Source organism: Nipponia nippon, unplaced genomic scaffold (assembly GCF_047370975.1).
Source record: "Nipponia nippon isolate SJK-2023a ecotype South Korea unplaced genomic scaffold, ASM4737097v1 scaffold_7, whole genome shotgun sequence".
Lineage (NCBI taxonomy): Eukaryota > Metazoa > Chordata > Aves > Pelecaniformes > Threskiornithidae > Nipponia > Nipponia nippon.
Window position 1 is genome coordinate 42,031,399 of NW_028262391.1, and position 17,192 is coordinate 42,048,590.

The window sequence follows — 17,192 nt, forward strand, 5'->3', positions numbered from 1 at the left end:
AGAGGCAAAAGTAAAGTACCTTAACAGTAGAATTAACTTTTAAAAATATTAAACACTGTATTTACCACTTACGAATTATCAGATGCATGTAAAACCTAAATCAGTTTCACATTTAGGATTCCAAGACTTAAAAGACCACACACCTGCTGTTCAAAGAAATAATAACTAGATGCTCACCAGAATATTCCTTTACTGTAATTCTCCATGACCTAACTGAGCATTGATGAAATTATGGTTGTACCATCTAAAAAGAACACAGCAAAACTAGAAAAGACGTAAAAAAGACATCAAGAACTGTAAGAGGCGCAATGCTGCTTTCTTACAGGGAGAAATTAGGATTCTTCACTCTGGAAAAGATTTGACTGTGCTACAGTGGTCTATAAAAATCACAAAAAGTCCAAAGAAAACATGCAAAGAATGAATATCGCTGTTCCTCAAAATATAAGAACTGAGATGCCCAACAAAATCATCACACATGGTCTGGAGAGGGAGTGGGGAGAAGAGAGAGAAGAAAAAATGTTCTCTTATTGTAGAACTCATTGCCATAAGATACTGCAAAAATCAGAAGCATAAATGGACTCAAAAAGGCATTAGACAAATTCAAGACAGACATGTCTACTGGTAGCTATTAAAAAAAAAGACCTAGATACAACCCTGACTCAAAGACTCTGCTGAACTCTCTGCTACTTGCTGGAAAATGAAAGATTGTACCAGGTGAAGCATTGCTCTGTAGCAGACTCATTCATATAGTGTTTCCTACCAGCCACTTGAAAATTGGAGATTGAGCTAAGCAGACGTGTAGTGCGACTCTCACATCCATACTTCCCATTTTCTGAGAAATCTGAAGATACGCTTCAGGATGCACTAAAGAATATATATGCTTCCAAAACCAGGTGAAAATTCTTAAGTAGAGTCAGATTTTGAAATAGCAACATTGAACCTCACATGAAATAAAACAACACTCTAGAGAAAACACTTTCTTAGAAAAAGTAGACTTGCACATAGTTGATTCCAATCAACCACTGCTCATGGCTGCCAGTGAATATCATTTCTTTGAATGTTATTTTTGGATAATGACTATCTCCTGAGAAACGGAAAGATTCCCAGCATCCATCAAACTGAAGACCACTGCATTTAAGATAGACCCCCATGTATCAGATAAACTTTGATGGTTTAGGATCCCAACTATAGCTTCTGCCAGAAGTCTGTAAAGACCAGATATGAGTAAAAAAAGTCTGACTCTTAACATTAGTAAGTCAGCATGAAGTTTAAGAAACTAGTGAACTGCAAATAAACAAGATTACCTGAACACCAAAAATAGAGTTCAGATTTTCTAGAAATTTGATCACTCAAGTTTCAAATTAACACAGATGCCTCTCATAAGGCTGTCTAAAAAAACCTCCATTGTATAGCAAATAATATAGATAAAAACATGTTTGTAAAGTCTAGAGATAAAGTTCAGATCTGTACTTCACAGTAAGTTGTCTGTATTTAGATATGTGAAGATGACAAATATTCACCAATCTTTCCAAGCCTAGGTACTTTAGCTAAAGATACTCAAGCATATGTTTTCAGAATTACAAGGCACATAACACTCATCTCCTTGGGTAGATTCTTCAGTGTGATCAGGAATAACTTCCCTAAATATTTGATCAAAAATTTTATTAACTAGAAAAAAAATGTTAAAGCTTTACTGCTGATACAAGTTTCTGAAGTCTAATCAGAATTTCTAATATGAATGCTCACAGACAGCTTTATGCTTTCACTGCAGAGAATCCAAGTAACCACTAGCAAAACCTACTCTAGTTTTAGTACTGTTCCTTCCATAATGTGTTTTACAGTAAGTGTTCCCCAAGTGGAATAATTATTTTGACGAGTCACTTGAGACAGCAATCCTTAGGTAGGGGTATTATCTTATTTATTACATAAATCAGAAAAGAGTCCATCCCAGGTAAAAATACACGTCTTCAAAGGTGAAATACGGAATGGCAGAAGAATCAGGTAGTTGTTGAAGTATTAAGCAAGCTTGGGTCAGCTTTACTTGCACTCCAGGAATTTAAAGGAGAAAAAAAAAAAAAAAGATTGCTTTGAGTAGGAGTCCCAGGTATTTTAAATCTATAGTCTAGAAAATACACATCCAAACGTTAATGACCTTTTTATCTAACACTACTCTCTATACTAATGAAATATTTTTACCTGTGAGGGTCTACCTGTATAATGACCTATCCAAGGTGACTTTCACAGATTACAGCTGATGACATGGGGAAATTATCTCCACTCTCCCTCACCCCCAAACACTTTATTAGCCTCAGCTTGTGTTCAAGTCTTCCTTTCCTGGCGTTTCTCACCTACATTTCCTCTATGCCAACTTCACTGCCACCTACAGCTCTTTCCATACAGGAACCAAAATGCTGCCTATTCCCTAGTGGCTGGCTCTAACTCCCCCCATATACCTTACTTCAACCCTCTGAACTAGATGGTCTTAGCTGTGCATAGGAACATAACTAAAGTCCAATATTTATTAACTGGAACTCTAATTAAATAAGGTTGACAACTCCCAGAAAATAAAATGGAATCTTCCATGCTCCTCTAATTCCTGACAACCTCCCAGACTTGCACGACCTTGGGTGAAGGGATTTGGCAGGTGTCTCCTAAGTGCAATTTTCTTACTGACAGGAGGGTGATAATATGCCCATTATCCCACAGGGTACATTAGTTCCCTGCTGAGTTTTCTTTATGTAGTTAGCTTCATTAGGGATTGGACAACAGCATTACTCAGCTGCCAGGAGCTCCATCTGAAGCCAGCTATAAAATTAAGTGTAGCCACATGAAGGGCTGTAATGAACCCCCAGGACACAACAACATTCCTGCTCACTTAAATCCCACAACCCCTTCCAGCACAATCTGGAAAAGGAAACCATGTGGCATCAACATGACAGCTGCTGCTGCTTTAAACAGAAAGTTGATCTCCTTTACCAGAGAATAAAGGAAATATCTCAACTGACAAACTCATGAAGGGAGAGCAATGCTATCAGAAGTTCCTACCATATTCCTCCACCTCCTCACTACCCTTTTTCAATTCCTCTCAAGCAGCTACTACCTAGTTTCTTCTTCATTGTGTGCCACTTTCTTCTCCCCTACCCTAAAGAAAAGGGTGGTCTAGCTCTTTCCTTTTCAGCTGTGCTAGAGGGCAGGGGGTCACCTATTTCCTTGTCTTCAAGGTTCTGCTGGTTTCCATCTCATCTCAGGGTGCTGCCTTCAAGCCCTGTTGACTCCTATGAAAGGCAATGTAGAAGAAATACACACTGTTGCACCCTCAGCGTACGCACACTGAAGTGAGAAAGTTAGAGGCTAGCACTCTAGGTCTGGAGCTGATCCAGCTGCAGTTTGGACAGAAAACACTAATTGCTTGCTCTTATACTTGTGCAGACACTAACATAAGCAGTATGAGACTGCCCTCATTTAGCCTTCTCACAGATGCAGTTCATCTTTCCAGCCTCCCAAAGAAATATAGTCTCTTAATGGCAGTGGCACTTAAGTTACACTGGGATTGCCCTTGAAGTGATTATAAAAACCTGCTATCCTTAGCTATATAAGGAGGGATAGGACCAGGCATTTAACAGGAAACAGGTTTTTATTCTAGAAATTTAAGAGCAGTATATTTTTTTCAGCTTGCCGGCATTGTCGTGGAAGACAATTCTAGTTTGGTTCCAGTTCTCCATCCAGACCACCAGCATTGCTATTTGTATATTGATTATTAGTGATAGCCAAGTGACTGCAAGAAGCAAAGTTGTTTGGCAGGCTGTTTTCCTTTTAAACTAACATTTTTATTTTTATTTTTTTTTAAACATAATTCCATGCAGCATTACAGACAAGAAAAACCAGTCTCTTTACACAAAATGAAAGAGTGCTTTTTTTTTTTTTTTGAGTGTACAAAACAAACCTATGCATGACAGGTTCATGGAAAGATCCCAGAAAAGAACAAAACCAAAAATAACAAAGGGCTAAAATGTTACTTTAAGTGCTTCTTATTTAAGATTGTGCCCCAGGTTGTCCCATCCCAAGCCCTGCACACTGAGCCATTATTCTGGCCCCTGCATTATATTCCAGTGCTTTGCAGTTGGGCAGACTGAGACACGTTGAATTCACTCTGGTTCCAAGTTCACTCCTTTTGATTTCTGCATCAGATCAGGAAAACCTAATTTTGCAACAGTAGAAAGTTTTACAGAAGCAGTAAGACTGGATTCCTTTACTAAATAAGCTACAAAGTTCTTAAATCATAGAAGTTTCTAAAGTCACATCAATATCATCCTTGACTGGCCTGCACGGATTTGACCTGATTGACAGAAGGTCTGGTTGCCCAGTAGGAAAGAACTCATGCATCCACAAACTTCCTGCCCCTGCTAGGTTAGAGATCTGAGAGCAAAATTTGACCTTCAAACACCACCTTATCATAGTCCTGCACTCCCATTAAACTATCAACTTGGTGTAACATAGTAATCTGCACTGCAAACACATTGAATTTTTAGAGTATGAAGATTTACTGAATAATTCTAAGTTACACTGCAATCTTCATTCTGCTAGCATAGCTAAGCTTTTTAAAATTAAAGAAAAATCTGTAAGCTACGCCTACTCTCAAGTACTGCATTGCTTTCACAACCATGATAGAAATAGTACAAACAGGAGATATTAAACTTACTGAAGACTCAGCTGTTGAAAATAGTGCTGCCATTTTTCCTCTAATCATATGAAGAGGCAGACTTGACATTTAACTACTTCCTCAAGGAGTATACAATGAGCAACAAGCATTGCTACATGATTAGAACTTCATTGTAATAATTTAGATCATTTCAGCTTTTTCTTCAGGTATAGTTACCTCAAATCTTTTCTTTCAGTGCAAAAAAGGAACTCTTATATTAACTGTTTGTATCACCTGACTGAATTTACTCCCACAGTGGTACAGTCCTACAAGCTTATCAAATACACATTTGTCAGACTTTAAGAGTAGCTTACTGTTGATCTGTCAGAGAGGTTGCCTTGTCGTATATATTCTATTGCAGCTTCAATTGAGGTTAGACAGTATCCCAATTCATCCTTCACTGAACTGCAAAGCCTGAAGTTCTTTATGTAACTCAAGTTGGCCATCCTGAAATAAAAAGTTAAAACCATGAACCACCAAAAATAAGAGAACACTAGCATGACACATCTTAATACTACAACCCATCTTAGGCAATCCAGGCAGACATAGGTGTGGGTTAAGAAAAAGCTTCTAGTAGGATTGTTAGGCTAGCAATACTATGGCTGTTCTGAGCTCTGTAGATGGATCAGAACTCTACTTATCTCTTAACTATTCAATGAAAAGTTATTAATTGGATACAAGGAATAGGAAGGACAGCATAAGGACAGCAGCAGAATATTGTTTCACACATTTCAAACATGTTAATGTTTCAAGCACCATAATATGTAGCTGTCACTTTACACTGCTGCTTAAAGGAAAAATGCTAATCTCTAAGATACAGGATACACCAACGCTAAAATTCAGTTCAGGTACAGGTAGAAGGTTTAAATATTTTACTGAGAGTGGGGAGAGAAACACAATGGTATAGGCTCACAGCAAGCAATTAAGCATTCAAATCTAGTTTCTCTATATGAAATGTGTCAAACATCTCAAAGCTGCATGAAGGTTTCACAGCTCCAAACACAGATGAGGAAGGACCGGTCTGTGAAGTCTGTATTGACATGCAAATTTGGTATAGAGATGGCCTTCCATTACAACTTTTTTCTAGGTTGAGAATCAAAACAGAAAAGACACAGCACTTGAATTTCTGACAGGTCCTTAACTCGGTCACACCTGTAATACATCTCTACTGTTTGTCCTACTAAATAGTTTTCTGCATTACATCAGCCCCTCTTACACTTTCAGTAAGTTATTACTGCATGTTCAGAAACATTTTCCCCTACAGCAGCATTACATACATGTAAGATGATATGATGGAGCTCTGTATAGCCAAAATATATTTACATACCAGTTTGGGATTTCTGTTTTTACAAGTAAATACAGCAAAACAGAGAGAAGATCATCTGCACACATGGTTTCCATGTTAACTAAAAAGAGAATTTACATCTGATGTTAGTCATGTCATGGTTCAAATCAAGAGCAATACCTATAAATGGAGTTCTGCCTCGTAAGACTAAGGGCCAGCTCTTACTAGTAGAGAATACATTGAGTGACCAAAAGGAGCCCTTCCAATGTTCTCAATCTCCCTCTAAAATAGGCTGCCAGGAGCCAAACACACACAGTTTGTACTATACAAATTTAAATATTTTCCTAGCATCCCCTCCCTTCCTGTACAGAAAGGGCCAGACCACTAGCTCAAGACTTCTGAAATTCTTCAGGGCAAAAACTACCCTCTAAGTTGATACACTTTTCCATAACCCAGGAGTCTTCCTGAAGAAAGGAAGAGATGAAGTAGGGAAAGCATAAGTTCACTGTACTACTCCATTTGCTTAGTGGAAGTATCTTCTCTCTCCAGGCTAGATAAAATAAACACCAGGTTAAGAGGCCCATGCTTTCCTACCACAGAATCATTTCTGTAATCCATGGTAGCACTTTGAATGCAGCATATAGGTTTGTTTGTCCACCATGCACACCACATTTTGCAAAATACACATCTCAAAAGTACCAATTTCAAAATTATGAAGGAGCATGGACCAATAGAGAAGAATGATCTAGCAGTGATCCTCAGTGTTTAAAATGGATCACTCTCAATTCTTCTGCATGAGAAAGTGTCCTAGCACATGCAAGCTTCTCACATGCTCTAGCTAAAACATATATAAGCTAACCAAGTACCACCACCTCACCCCATTAGAAACAATGCTGAAGTGTCTATCTTGCCTCCATTTTGCTTTGTTTAGAGACCTGCACAGCAGACCCCAGTCTAATTGTGTTTAATCCACAAGTGCTATTCAAACAGCTGTTTATATATCAAAGTGCTTTGTGTGTACTGGTTAAGAAAAAAGTTTAAAAATAAGTTATTAATTCACTAATTACTGACCTCTTTGGCTAGGAGATTGCATAATAATTTGTACCACTTTTCGTAGACAAAGTAGCTTCTGTTGAGGAGAAGTGCATTTGTTCAACTGACCCAGTTCTCGCTTTGCACGTGGTATATTAAAACTACAAAATAATTTGAAAGAAACGGTTAGCATACAGAGTTCCTGTGCAGCATGTCCAAAACCTAAGTTTTAACTTATTCAGAGCTGAAATGAAGAATGGTATTAAAATATTTCCACCTCTACTCCAAGTACACTTGCATTTCTGTACTCTGCACATGGAGAGTGAAGCCTAAGAACATAACAAAGGAGATAACTATCAATGCAAAGACTGCCCTAAAATTACACTTGCAAAGCTTTACTTTTCCACCTCCAAGGAATGAAGTATAAGAAAACTTGCTGTTGTCTGAAGGAAGACACTTTTTGGCTGGCCTGAGACCTCTTTAAGAGAGGATCTCAGTGACTCCTCAAAGAGTCCACAATCATCTCTCTCACCTGAACTCAGGCTTCACTCCAATGTCTTTCTGCTGCAGGTCTTGAAGGCTCCTCGTGATTTTGTTAAAAGCAGCATCCTAACCAATAGAAAGGCAACAGTTTTTTAAAATGCATTGATTAGTGTAACTAATCTTCAGCAATCAAACAAACTTACCTCACTTGCCTCAATAGTCCCCACATATTTAAAGACTAGATCATAAATAGCATGGTGGATATACATCTGTAGAAAAAAAAAACACAGTACTTTAGGCATGAAAGGGAGAGTTAAAAATAGCTTGCTAATTACTTTCCTTCATTTCAGATGCTTACTTCAACTGCTTGTTTAATCAGATTCATCTGCTCTTCTTGCTTTGCAAGCATCTTCTAGAAAAGGAAAGCCATACAAACAGTCAGTGAAAGTTAGATGATTTATTGCTTAAGTAACAATATGGACTATGTATTTAGTGGAGTAAGTGTTTACCAAGTGCGAATCTCTCAAAAGATGCTGGAGACATTTGGTATAAAGTGCATTGACAGAATCCTGGCAGAGGAGAAGAGAAAAAAAAAAAGCATTCAGATTCAGGTTATATGACTTGAAGCAACAAAGCATAAATAAGCAAAGAAAGGAAGTCTTCCCTGCCTTAGAAGTGGGTACTATGGTAAAATTTTTAGATAGAAAAATTGCTTTTACCTAATAGTTAAGATGTGGTAATTCATAATTAAGAATTCTACTTTCTCCCTTCCCACCTTCTCAACTCTAGACTACTCTGACATAGAAAAGCTCACTAAGACAAAGATATCCAAAGCAGTGAAGTGAATTATATTTAGTAAATTAAACATCAAGAAGCAAGATACTGACTATGTAGTGGCGGAGGCTTTTCCTTTCATGTTCTTTAAATGTTCTATAGAAAGATCCTATGTATTTATCAAATCTCTCACAGTGCCTTCCCAAGAATTCTCTAACATCTTCAATATTTTTAAGACAATAAGAGTTTGACGAAGCTGTAGATTCACCTAAAATGAAAGCCAAGAATTAACACATAGGTTTAATATGTATGCATGGCGAAGTACTTTCTGTCCCTACATACACAGTCAACTTGTGTGCAATGAAACATTAATTCAGCTTACTATACCTTTAACTGAAAGTATTGCGTTTACTTGAAAGAATTTTATACATCACATTTAGAGTAGGCTCTCTTGCTTTTTATGTCAAGTATTTATTTGGAATAACGAAAACTGATTTCACACACTTTTTTACCCTGGGGGAGTCTATTGCCACATACACAACTTATAATCTGGGTGCAAGTCAAGCTTGAAAGTAGAAAAGCACATTACAGTATTGACTGAATGTCCATGCAGGAAGTCAGTGTGCTCTAAGAGCGCTGTAAAAATTCCATCTTGGGTTTTTACATAACCTATTCTTTATTTAGGCACACTTTCTTTGAATGGGAGAGCAAAGTCACTTCATGTAAACATTAAACCAAATCCACCTTCCTTCTGAATAAGACAATTGGATCCCTCACTTAAAATTCATATTGCTTTTCCAAAAATTTTTTTCTAGGCAAGTCTTTCATTTGCAATCAAAGGCAGCCAACTAATAACAGGCTTAGATCTCATCCATTTCAAATTGCTTTTGAAATTACAAATTACCTCATTTCTGAAAGACTGCTATACAACTACAATAAGTAATGGCCAAAAAAGGAACGCACAAGAATAATTTTTTGTATTTAGATTAATATTTACAGAATTTAAGCCTATATGTATGCCAGCTATTTTTTTTTTTTTCAGAACAACTTTCATACTTCCCTCACAGTACTAGTTTCACACTACCCTGGTATTACTTCACTTCATCATCATTTGTTTCAAATAGATATTCTTATGTATTTAAGACGACTAGATGTTTTTATTTCAGAAAAAGCATATGTTTTAAGAAGCTTCTGTTCCTTTTAATTATTAAACACAGATTGTTATAAAAATTCATAAGGAAATCCCATTACATTCACAGCTTTAATAGTAGCCTTGGAAATAGTGTTCCAGCCTTATCAAGGGCACTTTCAGTACTAGGACAAAAATTAACACATTCAATTTAATGAGACAGACCACCACCAGAAGAGCTGCTACGTAACTATGCCGTACAACCTCTAGCTACTGATGAAGTGGTCATGAAAGAATTTACCTCTCCATTTTTTTGTGCATCCACCTTGCATCTCAAGACAGGTGTCATATTTAAGACTAAATCCCTTTTTTAAGCATTCAGCACTAAACTAAGCATTGCTAAAAAAATCATGCTGGATCAAGTATTCCGCAGATGATTTTTAGTGCTGAGACTGGGGCATAGACCCTTACAGAATTAGGTTTGCCTGGCAGCAACTTAATATTTCTCTCCAGCAGCATACCAACATCCACCCCAGCAGGCTAATAAATGCTAAGAGCTTTCAACCAAGCCAACGCTTTTCAGAATGAAGGAAATGTATTAAGCATATCAAACATACTAACTTGCTCACTGTGCAAATGAGACCACCAAGTTAACACTTCAATACATACTTGAGCTTTCTGTTTTTTCCAATGGATGAGCTATGCACAATATACTAAAGCTTTCTTCTTTTTCATTGTAAAATGTTTCCTCAAAAAGAACAGGTACTGAGAGATGATAATTAAAACCAGTTCCTAAAATGATGAGGTTTCCTTGTATGAAGATCTCCTGAAACAAACAAAAAAAAAACAAAAAACAAAAAAACACACAGATCAAGTGTAAAACTCCATCAGAAGAAAATTACTTTTTGGTTTCTCCATTGCATAGTTACATTTCCAGGAAAAGAAGAGAGTCTTGCAAGACAAGAAAGCCCCAGATTGAAGAGATTTCATATTCTCATGCTGTGTAGACACTGAAACAAAGACTCCTTCAGTCTACAATGGCTAGCTAAACCTTGCTTATACCTACTTTCCTTACAAGTCTACTACTAAAGGAGGTTTCAGACAATGTCCAAGGTCTAAGTGACTATTTGCAGATTTTAGAGCACTTGTAGTAGAAGGGAAATTGAAAAACAACTTAGAATTGGGGCCTAAGTCCAGCTTCAGAAAAACACCACACATCTTATCTACATTTCTCATGCTCAGCTTTATCTTCTCAAGCAACTCCAGTAGGAAGATCTAGATGACAGCCTGCAAGTACATGCAAGATCTCAGACTATACTGCAAAGCTACAAGTGAAAAAAAAAATGTGATCCTATGCAGTGTTAGTACTGGTTACCATGGCATGCTGCTACATTAGTCAGATTCTGCTCTACTTACTGAACTGAATTAATACATCAGGCCTCAGATACAACTCTATACCACCATAATTTTGTCTCAAGCCTTGGTGAACTTGCATTTGCATACAATATAGGCAGGCTACTATTTGCCAGAAAGCTAGAGAGAGAGTTCTTAACTAAGTGATAAAGGCCCTTCTGCCACACAACAGAATTCCTAACAGCCACAAGACACAGATAAATTGGCAAAAGCTGCTTTACCAAAGTAGTAAGCTGAAATCAGAGGCAGTGTTACCATCTGAACACAACAACTGTTCTTGTGTACATGCCAAAATACAGTTTTTGCTAGAAAGCAGTATGTCCCTGGGAACTTTGGGTTCGATGGCCAACACACTATTGCCAGTTAGCTCTAACTCCTAGCTACCTCTCCTGTAACCATTAGTTCACACAATCAGTCATCAACTGCAGTGAATCATTTATTGGAGTGTCCCCAAGCTACATTCAGATATGAAAACAGAAATACCTTTCCATTTAAGGTCTGAAAGTTTTCTTCTAGTGGCTTCAGAACATAAGATTCAAACTGGCAGGTAGAAAGAGTGTTGCTTGAAAGGCTTCCTTTGCACGGGACCAACACCTAAAGAAGTTATATCATGCTTTAGAGAGAAATGCCATGTATCACCAGCTAAACACCAATAGCTTTTGCCCTTCAGAGGCAAGCAATTGAATCTGGGTTACAGACATTTACTAGCAAATGTATAACAACTATAGGTGCTTTTGTTTAAATAAATAAAAAGGAAAGGTCATTGATAGACACACAGTCCAGTGATTAACCTAGAAGTTTCACTTAGTGACTTACCTGAAAAAGGATGACAGATGTAGCCGAAGCAAAGAATACTAAGAGAAGGAGATTAATCTTAAAGTTACTTAGCACAGTCACCTGAATGACTTAATTAGGCAGCTAGTAGAAGTGAAGAATATTTTCAAACTAAAGTGAAAATCCATCAGAAAGAAGAAAAAAATCTAATATAAGAAATATCTTGGGTTTACTGCACACCAACAGGTTGGCAATTTAAGGCAAATTCTTAATTAGAAAGCAACACATTATGAATACAACAAACACTGTATACATCATGAAAAGAAATATATCTTGTTGTCAAGGAAGAAATAAGCAGAAGTGGTTCTTTCAGTACTCAGCTTTCAGAAATGGTGTTAGAATACAGACTGAACGGGTGAACTGATTACATCACCATCTTAAGTAATACACGATTGAAAGAACACTGTCCAATTTAAGGCTTAATTTTATAAGCAGGTAACAATAACTCGAGTTTCACAGAGTCGCCACATACTTAATTTTGGATGAAAACTACTTGCAGAATACCCAGATTAGAATCCTTAAGGACTGGAGTTTTTATTCCAGCTCAGTTTAATGGTTTTATTTTGCTATGTAAAATGCTGTCAGAAACAAGTGGTTGTCCATCCACCAGGGATTTCAAAAGGTCAATCCAATTTTAACTTACAACTGGGAGAATATGTAACTTTAGTCCACAGCAAAGAAAATAAGCTTCCTGTAAAGTTTAGAAACAACGCCAACTTTGACCTTTTACTACCATGCAATATATCAAGAGGCCTGTATTAGTAAATAACAAGCAACTTAAACTAAAAGTTGCTCTGGCTCACTTCAAAGTTTTGTGGGCTTGCACTAATCTTTACATGTGTCATAACAGGCATATGATGTAAATACATATAGCTACTATTTAATAAGCGGCTTTATAATGTATTTATTTATACTTACAATACCATGGAGCTCTGCAACTTTGCTGCATAGGTCAGGACGCCGCTTCTGAATGGCCAAATAAAAGGGATTTTTCAAGATATCTTCATCATACATAGCCATATGGACTTCAGATATTCCAAGGAGATTTTCTAAAATACGTATGGAGAATGGTTAATGTATCATACATGGTATCTGTTAAAGCATAATATTTGGGAATACCTCGGGGACAGTTTGATTCCTCTTGTCTAAAAGGAAAAAGCAGTTTCAGGTCTTGATGTAAGCAGCCAATGGCATGCTTAACTAATAAGAAGGTAACTATAATCACTCAGATTATTTGCCATGAATATCCATTTCCAATTACATAGTCATCCTCATAATGTCTGCTTAGGCCTTCCAGGTGTCAGAGTCTAACAACACTGATATATTTGGAGAAAATTTAGGAGATGAGAAGTTAAGATCTACATTATTACCACTTTCCTATACAAGCTAACTTGCACTGCTAAGGTCTAAAACAAGCCAAGAGACCGGAATTAACAGCTTCTTTACAGTAGATTCTACTGCATCACAGGACATTGACGCTTTTGCAGTATGCTCATGTAAGTCTTAAGACTCACCTGTGTAAGGATTACTGACTGACACACATCAACGAGACAGATAGCGTAACAGGAACCCTTGTGTAAGGCAATCCTCAACTTTCCAGGGAAAGTTATAGGAAAGAGGTACATCAAGGGAGATATGAATATCCACATCATAATTAAAGTCACTGTGAAATGCATCATTTGTGGTCATCTCTTCTCCCATGGAAAAAGACTCAGTGATCTGAGGTCAGGCTGATGCATAACATTTGGCAAAACGGTGAGCAAAAAAGTGACTGGAGACAGAAAACCCAGCCTGTAGGCACTGGAAAAGCTATCACAAGGCGTGTCACAGGGAAAAGATGATCTCTAGAGGCACTAGACCCTCAGCTGCCTGCTTCCTCGATTCTAATTCTCTATAAAAAACTATGACACATCCTAGACACAAGGGCAGGAAAAACCCTAACAGGTCCCTTCTGGAATAACCTCAGAATTATTTTATTCAGAACAATTAACAGGCTTACAAGTGCTTAATTAACTACTCCGTTCTGTGTCTTTTCCCCTCATCCAGCTTCCCTTAGGCATCAAAAGAAGTTGCACGATTTCCTCACGCAATTTCAGCTATATGTCCTAGGAGAGGGTAAGAGCAGCAGCAGAACTTTAATTTGAGCAAGCCACCATTACACAATCCGTATTCCCCTGTTTTCTTAAATGTAGAATTATACCTAGCACATTATTTGCTCAGTGTGAGCTTCTTATGCTTTTTCTGTAGCACTTGTAGTATCTTACTACCTAATGCTGTACTAGTACTAAAAAGGCCTTTCTCTGTAGATCATGGAAGAGACATGAAACCATTGTATGGCAGTTTAATAGAGTGGAAAAACATACACCCAACTCCCACAGATTTTTAGATAGCCCTTCAGCTATGCTGTTAACTGATCTATAGTCTGTTAACTGATCTACATTCTGGTCCCTCCTTATAACTAGGCACAAGGAGGGCTCCCTTAGAGAGCTAAACACAAACATGATCAGCTAAAGCTGCAAGCCATTTCCACTGTAGTTATCGCTAGTTACTTACAGCTTGGACAACCTCAGCCTGAACCACTGAAGTCTGGCAGTGGCGCAGATAACTGCCTCAAGCAGAGTATTCCTGTGAAGTTCCAGATAAAATGATTCATCTGCTTTCAAAACATACAATAAAACTAACAGCTTCTATGAAAGAAAACTAATTCAGTGGTTCCAAAACATTGTTGTTTGAAGCACAGATCTGAAGTTTGCTTACACAAAGGGGAAGAAAATGTTTGCTCATTGACACCTTCAAAAGGCTGGCCCAGTTCAGTAATTACAAGACTTCAAACCTAGAAGTACAGCTTTGCACAAGATCTGTCCTACCACAGTGCCTTGGTAAACAGGATGATGACCAGTAATTCCACAGCTGATGATTGCCATAAACACTTCCTGGCAGGCAGCTGCAATCCCAGTTGAAGCTGCAGGCTTCCTCAGCCAGTGGTGGGGGAAGAAGAAAAGGCAACGCAAGCCCAGTGGCAGGTCTGCTGCAGGAACGCAGGTATCTCATCACTGATCCATACAATATCAAGGCTAAGACAGAGCTTAATAAGCAGGACTAGTTAGCTACAAAAAAAAACCCCTGACAGCTGAACAGCTGGCTAGGCCACAATTCCCAGTAAGATCTTAAATTACTGCAGCTCACAGCTCAAACGTGAATCAGTGACAATTTATTATATAGAATAGGTCAAGCACCAAACAGGGTTGTATGTACACACATGCGCAGCCTGCAAAATAGTCTGCCACAGCAACACTTATTTTGGAGTCCTACATCCTTTTTTGGGTGCTGCACTTCAGAGGAGATGAACTGTCATAGAATCTGAAGTGGAAAGGCAAGAAAGCCCTGAAAGCAGGATCCAAAACATGAAATGCAGTGTTGTTGTTTATGCTGAAGAGACTGCATGAAACAGGTAAGAGGTTTTTTTCCCCAGATGGATCAAGCTCTCAGTGAAGGGCATCTTTTCCACATCTGTAGAAGAAATAAGCCTTAGCTGAAGAAAACAGATTACAGATCAGGAACACCTTTCAAAAGGGAAGATAAACACATTTTAGATTGTTTGGCAAAGCTATCAAGTCTCTTGTGTTGTAAATCTTTAAGAACCTGTTAGACAAACCTGCACCAGAGGTGATAATGGACATTGTGAGGCTAGGAAGCTAGATTACATTGTTTCTGAAGGCACTTTCCAAATCAAGCTTTTATTAATGTAGTTGGCCCACTGAGGCATCTTCATCTGCCTTTTTATTTGGTGAATTCATGCTCAGCGTCTGGTCAAGCAGTAGATAAGACTGCCATGACCCTCCCCAGGACAGTGATGGAGAAGATATTAGCATGCCATGTGCTGTGTCAGGGAAAAGAGCACATTGACACAAGAAGGCAACCAAGCATGAGACTGCAGAGACAAAACTGCAGTGCACAAGTGTTTCCAATTGCTATAGCTATATTGCCACTTTTTCAGCTTAGCAAATCTTTAAGTCCAAAGAGTTCTTCCTGTAATAGGAAGGGGCAGAGAACACATTCCACAAATCTTCCTCATCCAGAAACCTGTATCTCACCATCAAAAAACTGATAAGCTTGGTCTAGAAAGGAATTAAAACCAAAACCAACATTTCATTCCCTGGCAAAACAGGTGGAAGAGATTTATGGGAGGAGAGCAGCTCCCACAGAAAACCTGAGCTTATGGAGCTTACTGTCTACATGACTGATGTAGCTCTTAAATCACTGCCTGCACCTGAAAAAAACACAAGCAACTAGAGTACTTTAAGAATTATTTCAGTTGACAGATCATCACAGGAAGAGCTTGAAATTATAATCTTCAGTTCCTGGTTCATGAGTTACACACCACAAATAACTAGTTTTAAAACACTTAGCAGCAGCCACGTAGATTCTTTTACTATAGAACTACTGACAGCGTTGAATTGCACTTGCGAGCTCCAGCAAGAAGTGGAAAGAAACTGCATTCAAACATTGAATTCTGGCACTTTAGCTACTTCAGTGCAATAAGATGCCATCAACATGCTGTAGCCCAATAAGGAAGCTATAACTTGTAGCTCGTATGGGTATTTGTCCCCCACTTTGAGCAGAAGCAGACTGCAAACTCTGAACTGCTCACCACATGCATGCTCCTACACAGCAGGAAATCACCACAAGCCAAATTAGTACTGTTTTGAGAATCACAATTCTGAATTTCCTTCCCTCTTCTCTCTCCCTTACCCTTAGTGCTACAGCAGTGGATAGCTATCACATCCGATTAAAATGTGGGTATGAAAAAGAAAAGGGTGGAATACTTAACTGAAACAGGTAAGTTACTATATTCACTTGGACCTCCTTCACCTATCCACAGCATTCTTCAGAGAGACAGAAGCGTGGATGTATAAACCATCTACAATTTAAGTAATTACAGAAAAACAAGGGACTTTATACTAAACTTAAATAGATTAAGTCTACAGAATCAAAAGAGTACATTAAAGCTTCCCCAAATTTTGGCTCAGACATTTTTGAGATTAAGTCAATTTCTTTCCACCCCAAAAGTTAAATGCATCTGAAAATACTGGCTAATGCATTGCTGTAATTCTAGGAATGCATTAGAATACTCCATTGAGAGTTTGTTGGCAGAACACAACATCCAACTTCAACCTAATTTAACTTGGGGGGGCAGTGCCAGGGGGCATACAGACTTATTTTTCTAGTTGCATCTTGGACAGCTTTAGATTTACTAACATTACAAAAGCAGGAAATGTACAAAGCCTTATATACATTACCAGAACTGTTTAATGCTTAACAGAAAGCCCACTAAAAATTGTCATAAGCCATATTCACTGTGAAGTTTATTAAATTCTATCATGCTGAGCTGTAAAGCAATACACAAGTACTAATGTTATATAAAAGGTTTAAATGGAATCACTTAAGTGTGTGGCTTCATGCCTGTACACACATAAATAGCTCAAATTGCTGGAAGAACAGAAGCTAGCTGATCAGAGAATCTAATAAGTGTTATGTTACTG

The 17,192-nt window shown here is 38.0% G+C and overlaps 1 protein-coding gene across 8 annotated transcripts in view; it reads right to left on the minus strand.

Annotated features, from left to right (window-relative positions):
- The window catches only part of ANKRD27 (ankyrin repeat domain 27), a 60,768-nt gene that overhangs the window by 25,770 nt on the left and 17,806 nt on the right, over positions 1–17,192 (minus strand). For all 8 annotated transcript variants that reach the window (XR_015700303.1, XM_087738623.1, XM_087738622.1 and 5 more), the window contains 11 exons: positions 12,568–12,698; positions 11,299–11,409; positions 10,072–10,228; positions 8,387–8,541; positions 8,009–8,068; positions 7,858–7,911; positions 7,703–7,768; positions 7,549–7,625; positions 7,056–7,177; positions 6,027–6,105; positions 5,014–5,146 (listed from right to left, as the gene is read on the minus strand). Coding sequence is in view for 7 of the 8 variants with exons in the window: in XM_087738623.1 (XP_087594749.1) it covers positions 5,014–5,146; positions 6,027–6,105; positions 7,056–7,177; positions 7,549–7,625; positions 7,703–7,768; positions 7,858–7,911; positions 8,009–8,068; positions 8,387–8,541; positions 10,072–10,228; positions 11,299–11,409; positions 12,568–12,669 (1,116 nt within the window). In the remaining variant the exon portion in view is untranslated. Of the gene's footprint in view, positions 1–5,013; positions 5,147–6,026; positions 6,106–7,055; positions 7,178–7,548; positions 7,626–7,702; positions 7,769–7,857; positions 7,912–8,008; positions 8,069–8,386; positions 8,542–10,071; positions 10,229–11,298; positions 11,410–12,567; positions 12,699–17,192 lie in introns of those variants that run through there.